At 45.8% G+C, this 15,230-nt stretch overlaps 1 protein-coding gene and 1 long non-coding RNA gene across 3 annotated transcripts in view; one reads left to right on the top strand and one right to left on the bottom strand.

Annotated features, from left to right (window-relative positions):
- LOC309516103 overlaps nt 1–15,230 on the top strand; it is a 43,854-nt gene that overhangs the window by 19,209 nt on the left and 9,415 nt on the right. The gene's annotated exons all lie outside the window — the stretch shown is intronic.
- The window catches only part of ETV4 (ETS variant transcription factor 4), a 46,639-nt gene continuing 35,303 nt past the window's right edge, over nt 3,895–15,230 (bottom strand). For both annotated transcript variants that reach the window (XM_082194445.1, XM_082194444.1), the window contains exons 11-13: nt 14,781–14,950; nt 13,598–13,699; nt 3,895–4,430 (exon numbers count right to left, since the gene is read on the bottom strand). In XM_082194445.1, the coding sequence (XP_082050571.1) occupies nt 4,215–4,430; nt 13,598–13,699; nt 14,781–14,950 (488 nt within the window). In that variant the 3' untranslated portion in view covers nt 3,895–4,214. The remainder of the gene's footprint in view (nt 4,431–13,597; nt 13,700–14,780; nt 14,951–15,230) is intronic.

The following is a 15,230-nucleotide window of genomic DNA, read 5'->3' on the forward strand; positions in this document are numbered from 1 at the left end:
AGAGGGGCCCTAAGCTATAGCTTGTTTAGCTGCAGCACACGGGTAGCCCCGGCTTCTTGTCACAGCGGGAACCAACAAAAGCGTTCCCTTCCCACCCCAAAAAAAGTTTCAGGTTGCCACCTGTTTATTCTAACACCCAGGACAGGCAGAAATTCATCAGGTGAAGCATCCATAAGCAGCCGGTCAATTGCACACCAGCTGAATTTGCACCAGTCGTGCAGCTGTAAAGCTATTTGTGCATTTATCCCCCCCCTTTCATTCCCTTACATTTAAATCCCATCTTTATTTGTTTATTTATTTATTTGTTGAATTTATATACGACCCTATAGCCGAAGGTATCAGGGCGGTTCACAAAAAAGATCACGATCACAATATATAAAATCAAAATAAAAACAATAAACCAATACAGTGGTACCTCAGGTTAAGTACTTAATTCGTTCCGGAGGTCTGTACTTAACCTGAAACTGTTCTTAGCCTGAAGCACCACTTTAGCTAATGGGGCCTCCTGCTGCTGCCGCGCCGCCAGAGCACAATTTCTGTTCTCATCCTGAAGCAAAGTTCTTAACCTGAGGTACTATTTCTGGGTTAGCGGAGTCTGTAACCTGAAGCATATGTAACCTGAAGCGTATGTAACCTGAGGTACCACTGTAATACGCCGCCGCCCTCCCAAAAGCCACATTTTAAAAGGGTATAGGATGTTGATCTTTCTTCCATCATGGAACCCAAATCACCATAGATGTGGTTTCCAGGGTCATCCATCTAAGCACTGACTAGACCCAGGTGGTCTAAAAACTCTCAGTGGTTTTTTGCCTGCTTGCATGGGGGGGGGCAGGTGGAATTTTAGCACATACCAGAAATTTATGTTTGTGCATTTGGAATGGCTTCAAGGGCTCAGTCACCCTAAAGCAACAAAGCCACTAAAAATAATAATCATCAGACTTTTGTGGTTTGGGATGGGAAAATGTGTTGAAGTGTGTGGGATGAGCAACTGACTAACCAAAAGACAAATAAACACCCCGGATCAGGAGGAATGCTCATTATTGTGTAACTTATCCACAAATAAAAAGGAATGCTCAATAAAGACCAGACATAGTCTAACCTCTGTGTAAGTTTAGTGTAAGCAATTCATCAATAAACTTGCTTACCTTCAGCAAAGTGGTAGCCTCATATACACATTTTTGCCATACGTCAGCAAAATTCCTGACACGTCCTGGTTTTTGGATGTAAAAAATGACGTCAGGGGGGAACTTTGTCAAATCAGCAAAATGTCAGGGGAAACCCGAGTGTATGGCATTATGATGGGAAAAGCAGCAGAAACAGATCCAAAAACTTAAAATCACTATTTGGGGGGGAAGTATCTCCCCCCCCAATCAACCATTTAGGCAACCCAACATATAGATTCAGATTATACCCTGAGATCCCCAGGTTCTTGGAGGCATAAACAGCTCTCTGCTTTCATCTAATACCGGAACTTTGGGTCATCCAATATCATTGATGGGGAAGATTAAGCAGAGACTGTGGGAACATGGAATAAATGTATCTCACACACACAAGATGTGCCGAGGACAAGTCACTTGGAGGGGCAGAAAGGGGATAGTGCAAATTCATGGAGACGAGGAGGAGGAGGATATCTATGGCAATTATCAGCAGCTGTATAGAGCCTCCAGGTTCAGAGGCAGTCTACCACTGAATTCCTCCAGCAAGAAGACAAGCAACAGGAGGGGGCTGTGGGCTTTTATGGAGACATCTGGTTGGCTAGATGGGCCTTTGCTATGATTTCCGTGCAAGGGGGCTTACGTTTTGTTTTACCAAAATTCTCCCTAAAAGAAAAGGAAACAGGGTCTGTGTACATACAGCAACAGTGTTTTGTGTTGTGTAGGCTCCTATGACGTAAGTGATGGGCCCCACCTGCTAGCCTGGTCCCTAAAATATCACTGGTTTGCTCATTTCTATATATAGGGTGCCTACATTCTGCATGTGTAAATGGCTTTAGAAACCTATTAGGGTCCATAAATTACTATATAGCATATATTCTACACAAGAAACAGCGACAATTTGTTGTTGACAAAGGACAGCTGGACATATAAAGGGTCCCATTACCTTCAGTAGCTTAGGGCTTCATCAGACCTAAATCCAGCCCTGATGGAGAGGGAGGAGACCCCCTAGGAAGCAACAAGGTGAGCAAGAAAATTTTGGACAGCAGAGGGGTCTTGCCTGCAGCCCTAAGTCCAATAGCACTTTAAAAGCTTGCAAATATATTACTGCACAAGTTTTTTGTGGATTACCAAGAATGAGGCATCTGGTGAAGCAAACTCCGCTCACACCATAATATGTCAAGTCCTTTGGGTGCTAGTATTGTCCTTTTCATTGTTTACTTTAAAAGGTACTAGGGTCTCCTTGTAAGGAGAAGACAACTATTGGATACTTTGCAAACTTCCGTTACAAAAAAAGCAGGATGCTGCAGAGGAGAGATTTTGTGTGTAAAACCCGTATGTAATATAAAAGGTAAAGGGACCTCTGACCGTTAGGTCCAGCCGTGACCGACTCTGGGGTTGCGGCGCTCATCTCGCTTTACTGGCCGAGGGAGCCGGCATACAGCTTCTGGGTCATGTGGCCAGCATGACTAAGCCGCTTCTGGCGAACCAGAGCAGCGCACGGAAATGCCTTTTACCTTCCCGCCGGAGCGGTACCTATTTATCTACTTGCACTTTGACATGCTTTCGAACTGCTAGGTTGGCAGGAGCAGGGACAGAGCAATGGGACCTCACCCCGTCACAGGGATTCGAACCAACGACCTTCTGATCAGCAAGTCCTAGGCTCTGTGGTTTAACCCACAGCGCCACCCGTATCCCTGTATGTAATATAGGGGCGTGGATTCTCCTTCCTTGGAGGTTTTTAAGCAGACGTGATTGCGCCCTGCTTGCACACCCAGCCCAGCAGACACCCACACACCGGATTTGCCAAGAACCTATTTATAAGTCCAGTGTTTGTAGGCCTGGATGTATCCCAGATTCTTTCTTTTCTGTGGCTTTAGGTCAGGCTTTTTCATTATTCGAAAACTGCCCCCTCTCCTCACATTTAAAATTGGGGGCAGACATGCTGGAGAAAGGCTTTTATCATTCATTATAATATTTATTTATTATGATGTTTATTAATATAAACTGTATTATAATGTTATCCGTTCCTCCAAGGAGCTGAAGGTGGCATTCCTGGATCTCCTTCCCCTCATATTTTCCTCACAACAACGCTGTATGATAGGCTTAGACTGGGAGACCGTAAGTGGCCCAAGAACGCACAATTGAGTTCCATGGCTCATTTCAGCCATGGCCTCCTAGGTCCTAGCTCACTTAATATCCCCTCCACTTTCATCCATATTCTGGAAATAAATAGATGTAGGCATGAATTAATTGGTGGAGATGAATAATATTTTCCCCACAGGTCCAGAAATTTATGGGGTCCCTTCTTAACAGTCCTCTGTGTAACCTTCAAAACTAGCCACTTCAGGCTGCAATCATGTACTGAATCCCCAGGGCTTACTCCTGAGTAATGTAGTTATTGTGGCATGAAACTGAGAGCAAGGACCCCTTCTGGAATAAGGTAAGACCCTTAAATATTAATAAAATTGCAGTGTTTACGTGCCCAATGTTTATTTGCAAGGGAGGATAGGGAGAAAACCAGGCCACACAATTTTTTTCCCAGTTGCCACGGCTTCAAAGAGCCTGTGAACCATGCACAGATACCCGTTCAGTCGCAGAGAAGCTGCTTCGAATTTGGAGTCTGTGCATTCAAAGCCCCTAGCTTGGTTGCTTCTCATTTCATCAGGCAGATCTTGCCGCTCCCAGGCTAAGTACACTTACTGTTAATCAACCAAGATAGCATTTTCAAAAAACAATGTACAAAGCACTTTACAATCTTTATTTGACCCCGCCCTCACAACATCCCTGTGAAGTAGGAAGCTCGTCCTCGGGAACAGAGGCTGGAATGAAAGCAGCTCGCCCAAAGTTCACCCAGCGAGTCCACGGCTAAGGCAGGATTTGAATCCAGATCTGGATACTGGGCAACCGTACTGCCCTCCCCTCGAAAAGGCAGCCCACTGTACAGTCCGGGTTCGGCGTCAGGAAAGCCGAGGCAAAACTCTACATTGGTGATTACCGACAGGCGTCTTCATATATGTACAACTCGGCCATTATCTGACCCGTCTCTTCGGCCGGCAGTTAATAGGTGTAGCCTTTCCCATACGGCGGCTGCCCCCCGAGATCTTGCATATAGGCTACGCCCTCGTCCAGGTGGGACAGAGGAACAGTGTCCTCCTCGCTGACGTGCCACTCGAATTCAGCCTTCAGGGACGGGCGCTGATTGTCGGGGAAAGCCAGGGAGAAGAGGGCTTCTGGTTCACACACGAACTTGTACACATAACGCTCACCAGCCACCTGTAAGACAGGGAGGAAAATGGAGTAGAAAGAGTACAGCAACAAATGGTTCTTGCTAATAACCCCACATGGATGACCTCAGAACAGAGGTTGGGTGCGTTCTTTGTGCCAGGGCAGCTGTCTACCAACTTCATCTGGTACGCAGGCTGAGACCCTACCTGCCTGTGCCCTGTCTTGCCAGAGTGGTGCATGCTCTGGTTATCTTCAGCTTGGACTACTGCAATGCGCTCTACGTGGGGCTACCTTTGAAGGTGACTTGGAAACTACAACTAATCCCGAATGTGGATGTTGACTGGGAGTGGCCGCCAGGACCTTATAACGCCGGTCCTGAAAGACCTACATTGGCTCCCAGTACATTTCCGAGCACAATTCAAAGTGTTGGTGCTGACCTAAATGGCCTTGGCCCAGTATATCTGAAGGAGTGTCTCTACCCCCATCGTTCTGCCCGGACACTGAGGTCCAGTGCTGAGGGCTTTCTGGTGGTTCCCTCACTGCGAGAAGTGAGGTTACAGGGAACCAGGCAGAGGGCCTTCTCGGTGGTGGCGCCCGCCCTGTGGAACGCCCTCCCACCAGATGTCAAGTAGCTACAGAACCCAACATTCTGTGTAATGAACAGATTACGCTAGTAGAACTGCAAGAAGTTCTGTAAGGAGGACTATTTGAAATATTGCAAGAAAGACTATGAGGAGAATTATTAATGATAATTAAAAGTAATAGAGAAATTAAGAAATGCAGAGTAAATGATAAAGAACGTAAAATCATCAGAGGTGTTGACAGAAGTCTAAAATATCGCATAAGATAAGAAGTTACCGTATTTTTCGCCCCATAAGACGCACTTTTTCCTCTCCAAAAATGAAGAGGAAATCGGGGTGCGTCTTATGGGGCGAATGTCTGCAAGCCTCGCGCGCCCGGCAGGAGGTCCCACCGGGTGCGCGAGGCTTGGGGCGGCAGCGGACTGCTTGCGCGCACCTAGAAGCTTGGGGCGTGCTGAGCTCCGCACGCCCCAAGCTCCTGGTGTAGCGCAGCGCACCTGGGGGGGAAATAATTTTTTTCCCCTTTATTTCCCCCCAAAAAATCTAGGTGCGTCTTATGGGCCGGTGCGTCTTATGGGGCGAAAAATACGGTATGTTATATGATTGTTGGAAATGATATGTTAGAAAAACTAATAGAGCTTGCAGGGCAGTAGCTGAAGAAGGAGCAAAAGAGTTCTTGTGTGTGTTTCTTTGTGGCTGATTAGCTGCTCTCCCTGTGCAAAGGTCAGAGGGGGCAGGGTTTCTGTTGAGTCAGGTGATTAGCTGTGGGAGGAGCTTATCAGAGCTTGCAGGGCAGTGGTGCACGCCTAGTGGCGCGCAAAGTTTGATCTATCTTTTAGATTTAGGGGAGCTAGTCTCAAACGTTTGTTGGGGGAGACCTAGGTTTTTTTGGGGGGGTTATTTGTCCTGTCTTCACGCTTTTTAAGATGGAGGACCACTGTAGCCACCCCCAACGACACGTTTTCAAGATGGAGGGTGAGGGAACAGCTGCAGTCGCCTGCGGTTCCTGCGCAATGTTTGCCATCTTGCCAAAGGTTGCAGGCAGCTTTACCTGCAGCAATTGTATGTTGATTGCCCTCTTAGAAGACAAAGTCCAGCAACTGGAGGAACGTGTAGCTACGCTCCAAAGAATTAGAGAGCTGGAGCTCTTCTTGGAAGCAACAGAGAACACCGTCTCCACCAAGGAGGAGGCAGGGGACACCCCTGAGAAGGAGGCTAGTTCACCAACACAGGTGCCAGATATATGGAGAAACGTGACTCAAAGAAGTAGGAGGCCCAGGGTTCACTCTGATGGTTTAAAAATACACAATCGCTTTGAAGTCCTCTCCCCTAGCATGGAAGATGAAGAACAGACTCGATTTGAGGATCTCTCCCTCATTACAGTCGATCAGGTATATGAAGACGAGCAGCAAAGTCAGTCCTCAGGGAATGTGCAGGCGACCTTGGAATGGACAGCTCACGGAAGAACCCCGACCAAACCTAAGAGGAGGCGTGTAGTGGTGATAGGGGATTCCCTACTGAGGGGAACAGAAGCAGTGATCTGTGGGCCTGACAAGATGTCTCGGGAGGTGTGCTGTCTCCCCGGGGCTAAGATCCAAGATGTAACTGAACGACTGCAAGGAATCATAAAACCCACTGACAAATACCCCTTCCTCTTGGTTCATGTGGGAACCAATGACACTGCAAGCAATAGCCTCCAGAAGATCAAAAGAGACTACGAGGCTCTGGGCAGGAAATTGAAGCAATTAAATGCACAAATTGTCATCTCATCTGTCCTCCCAGTTGAACGACGTGGCCCAGGGAGAGAGGGAAAAATAGTGGAAGTGAACAGCTGGCTTCGCAAATGGTGTAAACAGGAACGGTTTGGATTATTAGATCACGGACTGCAGTTTCTTGAAGATGGACTTCTGGCAAGCGATGGGCTGCACCTCACAACGGTTGGGAGAAATGTTTTTGCCAAAAATCTCAGAAACCTCATCAGGAGGGCTTTAAACTGACTAATGTGGGGGAGGGAGACAGTGCTCCTGAAGGTAGGAGTCTATCAACTGATGAAGATGATCATCCAAATGTCATAGACCAAATGGAGCAAACAGCACACAGACCTAGTGGTGGGAGGAAAAAATCCTTAAATAAGAGACACGGGGGAATGATTAATGGACTTCAATGTCTGTACACTAATGCGCAAAGCATGGGAAATAAACAAGATGAGCTTGAGCTCTTGGTACAGCAAACTAAATATGACATAATAGGCATCACTGAAACCTGGTGGGATAAGTCCCACGATTGGAATGTCATAATGGAGGGATACAATCTATTTCAGAGAAACAGACCAGACAAGAAAGGAGGAGGAGTGGCGTTATATGTCAGGGATGTGTATACCTGTGAAGAGATCCAAGATTTAGAACCTCAAAGCCAAAGTGAGAGCATTTGGGTCAAAATTAAGGGAGAGAAGAATAACAGAGACCTCATTGTGGGAGTTTACTATAGATCCCCAAGCCAAACGGAGGACAAAGATGATGCCTTCCTGGAACAGATGGCCAAGCATGCAAAAAGAAGGGAGATAGTAGTAATGGGGGACTTCAATTACCCGGATATTTGCTGGATGTCAAACTCAGCCAAGAGCATAAGGTCAAACAGATTCCTCACTGGCCTTGCAGACAACTTCATTGTCCAGAAAGTGGGAGAAGCAACAAGAGGAACAGCCATTTTAGATCTGGTCCTAACCAATGTTGATGACCTGGTTAGTGGGGTAGAAGTGGAAGGATCATTAGGCGTGAGTGATCATGCTCTTCTGAAGTTTACTATACAACGGAAAGGAGCAGCCAAGCATACTAGGATTCAATTTCTTGACTTTAAGAAAGCCGACTTCATAAAACTTAGGGAAGTGCTGGGTGAGATCCCATGGACAGTAATACTAAAAGGAAAGGGAGTTCATGATGCCTGGGAGTTTGTTAAGAGGGAGATAGTAAAAACACAACTTCAGGCAATACCAATGAGACGGAAACATGGAAGGTGCCTAAAGAAGCCAGGGTGGCTATCTAAAGAACTTTTAACTGAGTTAAGATTAAAAAAGGATGTGTAAAAAAAATGGAAAAGGGGGGAAACCACCAAAGAGGAATTCAAACAAATAGCCAGCACATGTAGACACAAAGTCAGAAAAGCTAAAGCACAGAATGAACTCAGGCTTGCTAGAGAGGTTAAAAGCAACAAAAAAGGCTTTTATGGGTATGTCCATAGCAAAAGGAAGAACAAAGAAACAGTGGGGTCACTCAGAGGAGAAGATGGTGAAATGCAAACAGGGGACACAGAAAGGGCTGAACTCCTCAATGCCTTCTTTGCCTCAGTCTTCTCTGATAAAGAAAACAATGCCCGACCTGAAGAATTTGGAGCAAATGATTCAGCAGAGGAAACACAGCCCAGAATAACTAAGGAGATAGTACAAGAATACTTGGCTAGTTTAGATGTATTCAAGTCTCCAGGGCCAGATGAACTGCATCCAAGAGTATTAAAAGAACTGGCAGATGTGATCTCAGAACCACTGGCAGTCATCTTTGAGAATTCCTGGAAAACAGGCGAAGTCCCGGCAGACTGGAGGAGGGCAAATGTTGTCCCTATTTTCAAAAAGGGGAAAAGAGAGGACCCAAATAATTATCGCCCAGTCAGTCTGACATCAATACCAGGGAAGATTCTGGAGCAGATCATTAAGCAAACAGTCTGTGAGCACCTAGAAAGGAATGCTGTGATCACCAATAGTCAGCATGGATTTCTGAAAAATAAGTCATGCCAGACTAACCTGATCTCGTTTTTTGACAGAATTACAAGCCTGGTAGATGAAGGGAACGCAGTGGATGTAGCCTACCTTGATTTCAGCAAGGCATTTGACAAGGTGCCCCATGATATTCTTGTAAAGAAGATGGTAAAATGTGGTCTTGACTATGCTACCACTCAGTGGATTTGTAACTGGCTGACTGACCGAACCCAAAGGGTGCTCATCAATGGTTCCTCTTCATCCTGGAGAAGAGTGACTAGTGGGGTGCCACAGGGTTCTGTCTTGGGCCCAGTCTTATTCAACATCTTTATCAACGACTTGGATGATGGACTCAAGGGCATCCTGATCAAATTTGCAGATGACACCAAACTGGGAGGGGTGGCTAACACCCCAGAGGACAGGATCACACTTCAAAATGACCTTAACAGATTAGAGAACCGGGCAAAAACAAACAAGATGAATTTTAACAGGGAGAAATGTAAAGTATTGCACTTGGGCAAAAAAAATGAGAGGCACAAATACAAGATGGGTGACACCTGGCTTGAGAGCAGTACATGTGAAAAGGATCTAGGAGTCTTGGTTGACCACAAACTTGACATGAGCCAACAGTGTGACGCGGCAGCTAAAAAAGCCAATGCAATTCTGGGCTGCATCAATAGGAGTATAGCATCTAGATCAAGGGAAGTAATAGTGCCACTGTATTCTGCTCTGGTCAGACCTCACCTGGAGTACTGTGTCCAGTTCTGGGCACCACAGTTCAAGAAGGACACTGACAAACTGGAACGTGTCCAGAGGAGGGCAACCAAAATGGTCAAAGGCTTGGAAACGATGCCTTATGAGGAACGGCTAAGGGAGCTGGGCATGTTTAGCCTGGAGAAGAGGAGGTTAAGGGGTGATATGATAGCCATGTTCAAATAAATAAAAGGACGTCATATAGAGGAGGGAGAAAGGTTGTTTTCTGCTGCTCCAGAGAAGCAGACACGGAGCAATGGATCCAAACTACAAGAAAGAAGATTCCACCTAAACATTAGGAAGAACTTCCTGACAGTAAGAGCTGTTCGACAGTGGAATTTGCTGCCAAGGAGTGTGGTGGAGTCTCCTACTTTGGAGGTCTTTAAGCAGAGGCTTGACAACCATATGTCAGGAATGCTCTAATGGTGTTTCCTGCTTGGCAGGGGGTTGGACTCGATGGCCCTTGTGGTCTATTCCAACTCTATGATTCTATGATAAAAATGTGTGTGTGTGTGTATATATATATATATTTGCTTTCGTAGATTTTCACGGGTACAGGAATGCAGGTTTTGGTGTCTTCGGGTGTCTTCCCGTGTAAGAGTCGGGGTGTCTGGGTGACGTTTCGACAAGGTCTCACTCGTCATCTTCAGGCTGGTGCTTTCGGCTTCTTGTTACTGGAACAGAGCAGAATCTGGTGTTTGAGTTTTTATAAATACTGTTGAGGGGTGTGGTGTATAGCCTCCAACGTTCTGGGCAGAGAGGAAGTTCCTAGATTAGTGTGCCTTTTCTTCTTTTGTTCCTTAATTTCTTGAGGGATATCTTGAGTGATTTCATGAGTGATATTCTGAATACCACTGGGTGGGTCATTAAGTGTAGATTAGTTGCTAAAGCTTTCGTGTCTTGACCTCTTGAGCTTGTGAAGAGTTTTTCTGAGAAGATGGCTGTGCTGCATTTAGTTGTGCTCTGGCTTGGCTTCGTGTATAGGGGCGAGCTGTGATTTTGTGCCTTGTGCCAGCCAGATCTGTGTAGGGATTGCAGGGGGGTGCAGCATCCGGAGGTGCCACTATAGTTTGGCTACTGGATGGAGTCTGTAATATGTCTGTGGAGAGGGTCTGGGTTTGGGTCTGGTGTGGTTGATTGGTGACGGCGTTCTGTGTGCCTCTGGTTCTGGTGTCGGTTTTTGTGGGGAGGGCTAATTTCCAGATGTCTGGCAGGCGGGACGTGTCGTCACGCTTGTTCATGTTGTGAGGGTGTTTCTCTATCTCGATGGCTTCCATGATTATTCTCTTGTGGTGATGTTCCATGTTAAAGAGCAATTTGGAATCTGCAAAATTAATTTCGTGTCCTGTTTCTTTCATGTGTTGGAAAAGAGAGGAAGTTTTTTCTTCTTTTTTGACGGCATTCTTGTGTTCTGCGATACGTGCATTTATTCGTCTGTTTGTTTGTCCAATGTACGTGGCTGGGCAGACTTTGCAGGGTATTTCATAGACCCCTTGGTTTTCCAGCTGGATTTTGTCTTTTGGGTTTCTGAGGATATTGGCTATTTTTTGGTTGGTGCAGAAGGCTGTTTTGATATTGTGTTTATGGAGGATTTTGCTGATTTTGTCTGTAGTGCCCTTGATATAAGGAAGGAGGGCCATGCCATTGTTTTCTTCTGTGTCTTGGTTTTTGGGGGGTGTTTCTTTTTGGATTAGCTTCGTAACCCTGTTTTTCTGGTATCCATTGGCGATTAACACATTTGAGAGATTCTGTAACTCAGTTGTCAAGTGGTCTTTGTCAGCCAGGCGTTTGGTTCTGGAGATGAGAGTCTTGGCTACGGAGTTTATTTGTGCAGGGTGGTGGTGTGATTGTGCATGTAAGTAGCGGTTGGTGTGTGTTTTTTTCCTGTAGATAGTGTGTCCTAGGGAGCCATCAGGTTTTTTGTAGATTAGGACGTCAAGAAAGGGGAGTTGGTTGTTGTCTTCTATTTCCATAGTGAATTGTATTTTGGGGTGTAGGCTGTTGAGATGTGTGAGGAAGCTATCTAGTTTTTCTTTCCCGTGTGGCCAAATTACAAAGGTGTCGTCAACATATCTGAGCCAAAGTTTGGGTTTGTGTTCTGACTTGTCTAAAGCAAGACAAGTCAGAACACAAACCCAAACTTTGGCTCAGATATGTTGACGACACCTTTGTAATTTGGCCACACGGGAAAGAAAAACTAGATAGCTTCCTCACACATCTCAACAGCCTACACCCCAAAATACAATTCACTATGGAAATAGAAGACAACAACCAACTCCCCTTTCTTGACGTCCTAATCTACAAAAAACCTGATGGCTCCCTAGGACACACTATCTACAGGAAAAAAACACACACCAACCGCTACTTACATGCACAATCACACCACCACCCTGCACAAATAAACTCCGTAGCCAAGACTCTCATCTCCAGAACCAAACGCCTGGCTGACAAAGACCACTTGACAACTGAGTTACAGAATCTCTCAAATGTGTTAATCGCCAATGGATACCAGAAAAACAGGGTTACGAAGCTAATCCAAAAAGAAACACCCCCCAAAAACCAAGACACAGAAGAAAACAATGGCATGGCCCTCCTTCCTTATATCAAGGGCACTACAGACAAAATTAGCAAAATCCTCCATAAACACAATATCAAAACAGCCTTCTGCACCAACCAAAAAATAGCCAATATCCTCAGAAACCCAAAAGACAAAATCCAGCTGGAAAACCAAGGGGTCTATGAAATACCCTGCAAAGTCTGCCCAGCCACGTACATTGGACAAACAAACAGACGAATAAATGCACGTATCGCAGAACACAAGAATGCCGTCAAAAAAGAAGAAAAAACTTCCTCTCTTTTCCAACACATGAAAGAAACAGGACACGAAATTAATTTTGCAGATTCCAAATTGCTCTTTAACATGGAACATCACCACAAGAGAATAATCATGGAAGCCATCGAGATAGAGAAACACCCTCACAACATGAACAAGCGTGACGACACGTCCCGCCTGCCAGACATCTGGAAATTAGCCCTCCCCACAAAAACCGACACCAGAACCAGAGGCACACAGAACGCCGTCACCAATCAACCACACCAGACCCAAACCCAGACCCTCTCCACAGACATATTACAGACTCCATCCAGTAGCCAAACTATAGTGGCACCTCCGGATGCTGCACCCCCCTGCAATCCCTACACAGATCTGGCTGGCACAAGGCACAAAATCACAGCTCGCCCCTATACACGAAGCCAAGCCAGAGCACAACTAAATGCAGCACAGCCATCTTCTCAGAAAAACTCTTCACAAGCTCAAGAGGTCAAGACACGAAAGCTTTAGCAACTAATCTACACTTAATGACCCACCCAGTGGTATTCAGAATATCACTCATGAAATCACTCAAGATATCCCTCAAGAAATTAAGGAACAAAAGAAGAAAAGGCACACTAATCTAGGAACTTCCTCTCTGCCCAGAACGTTGGAGGCTATACACCACACCCCTCAACAGTATTTATAAAAACTCAAACACCAGATTCTGCTCTGTTCCAGTAACAAGAAGCCGAAAGCACCAGCCTGAAGATGACGAGTGAGACCTTGTCGAAACGTCGCCCAGACACCCCGACTCTTACACGGGAAGACACCCGAAGACACCAAAACCATATATATATATATATATATATATATATATATATATGTGAACCCAACATTCTGAGCAGCTTCTTTATTGCTTCATTCCCCCTTTCTTTTTCGTTTCTTTGTCTTTCTCCGATTCCTTTCTTCTTCCTGCTTCTTTCTCTCTTTTCCCTTTTTCATAGCTGTTTTTAAAAATAATTTCTATTAATGCATATGCTCCACACCCCTCCTAAGCTCAAACTGCACAGGCCGTGGAGGCGAATTTATTGTGGGGGGGGGGAGAGAGGCACTGCCCCACCAACCTCAGTCTGCCCTCATTCAGCCCCCAACCCGCCGGCCTTCTTACAACCAGTCTCTGAGGCGACTCCCGCTATCATCCTCTCTATCCTTAGTCACAAGTATGACTTTGCAGAAGTTGGGGGTGGGGACAAAACTGCACCCAAGCGCAACCCAACTTCAACTCCGGTCAACCGCTCTCCGCTCCAGACGCAAAACCAACCTTTTGCATAATGCCCTTTTCGTAATAGTAGCGAAGAGAGCGGCTCAGCTTGTCGTAGTTCATGGCTGGGCGATTCTTCTGGATGCCCCAAAGCCGCGCCACCTGCAGCCGTGCCCATCGAAGGTGGGGAGCAGAGAGAAAAACAATGCTGGGTTTAATTCTATGCCCTTTAAAAATGTGGGTTTTTTCGGGGGGCAGGGTTGGGTTGTTGTTTTTATTTTGATTATTCAGTACACCTGAAGGAGCGTCTCCACCCCCATCGTTCTGCCTGGACGCGGAGGTCCAGCTCCGAGGGCCTTCTGGTGGTTCCCTCACCACAAGAAGTGAGGTTACAGGGAACCAGGCACAGGGCCTTCTTGGTGGTGGCGCCTGCCCTGTGGAATGCCCTCTCAGCAGATGTCAAGGAAATAAACAACTCAATCACTTTTAGGAGACATCTGAAGGCAGCCCCATTTAGGGAAGTTTTTAATGTTTGATGTTTTAGCATGTTTTAATATCCTGTGGGTAGCCGCCCAGAGTGGCTGGGTAAACACAGCCAGATGGGTGGGGTATAATTAATAAATTAATTAGTATTATTATTTACATTGTGGTTTTATATTCTGATTTTATCCTGTGAACCGCCCTGAGACCTGCGGATATACAGTGGTACCTCGGGTTAAGAACTTAATTCGTTCTGGAGGTCCGTTCTTAACCTGAAACTGTTCTTAACCTGAGGTACCACTTTAGCTAATGGTGCCTCCTGCTGCTGCCATGTGATTTCTGTTCTCATCCTGAAGCAAAGTTCTTAACCCGTGGTACTATTTCTGGGTTAGTGGAGTCTGTAACCTGAAGCGTCTGTAACCCGAGGTACCATTGTAGAGCAGTATATAAATTCAATAAATAACAATAATGCGAAACACACCATGCCAAGGAACCTCAAAAAACACACACAAAAATCCACCATGTTCGAACATCGAAGCCGGGTTTTATTTAGGGGGTACAAACTAGCTAGCTGGGCTGATGAGAAGGTGGCCTCTGAGTGCACGCAGAGTGCTCTTCCCTGTCCAGCAGTGGCCATTGGCACATTTATCGAAGTTTATTTGGAGAAGGAGAAAGGGAGGAGATAACAATACGCTATAAATTGCACCGGAATCAAAACTTGGTGCGAAGTATAAAAATTAATTCAGCCTTAAACAAGACCCACCTCCTCTGGTTCAATGAGTTTGAACTCCATCCCTCGGCCTGTCCAGGCAATGAAATGGGAGTTGCTTGGGTCGTCCAGCAAAGCTACCAGGAACTGCCAAAGCTGTAGAGACCCCCGCCGTTGATAAGGGGGGCCCTCGCGGTAGCCACCCCCTTCTTGCTTGATGTCCCCTGCCAAGCACAGCCAACATAATGAAAACAAGAAAAGAAACTGTGCTAACAAAAAAGGAATGGCAAGACAAACTGTTTTGAGTATATTGAATTAACAGAGGCAATTAGAGATCACACTAGGCAAGAGTTTCAAAAAGCATGGGGGAAATGCAGAGAATACTTCACAAAACAGTGCCCTAAAATACATACCTGGACTTGTTTCGATTAATGTCTGCAGGAGACTTTGTGGATATTTAAGTTATAATTAGAAAAATCTTAATAATTATCCATAAAGGAAACA

Source organism: Podarcis vaucheri (genome assembly GCF_965113315.1).
Source record: "Podarcis vaucheri genome assembly, chromosome: 13".
In the NCBI taxonomy this organism is placed as follows: Eukaryota; Metazoa; Chordata; class Lepidosauria; order Squamata; family Lacertidae; genus Podarcis; species Podarcis vaucheri.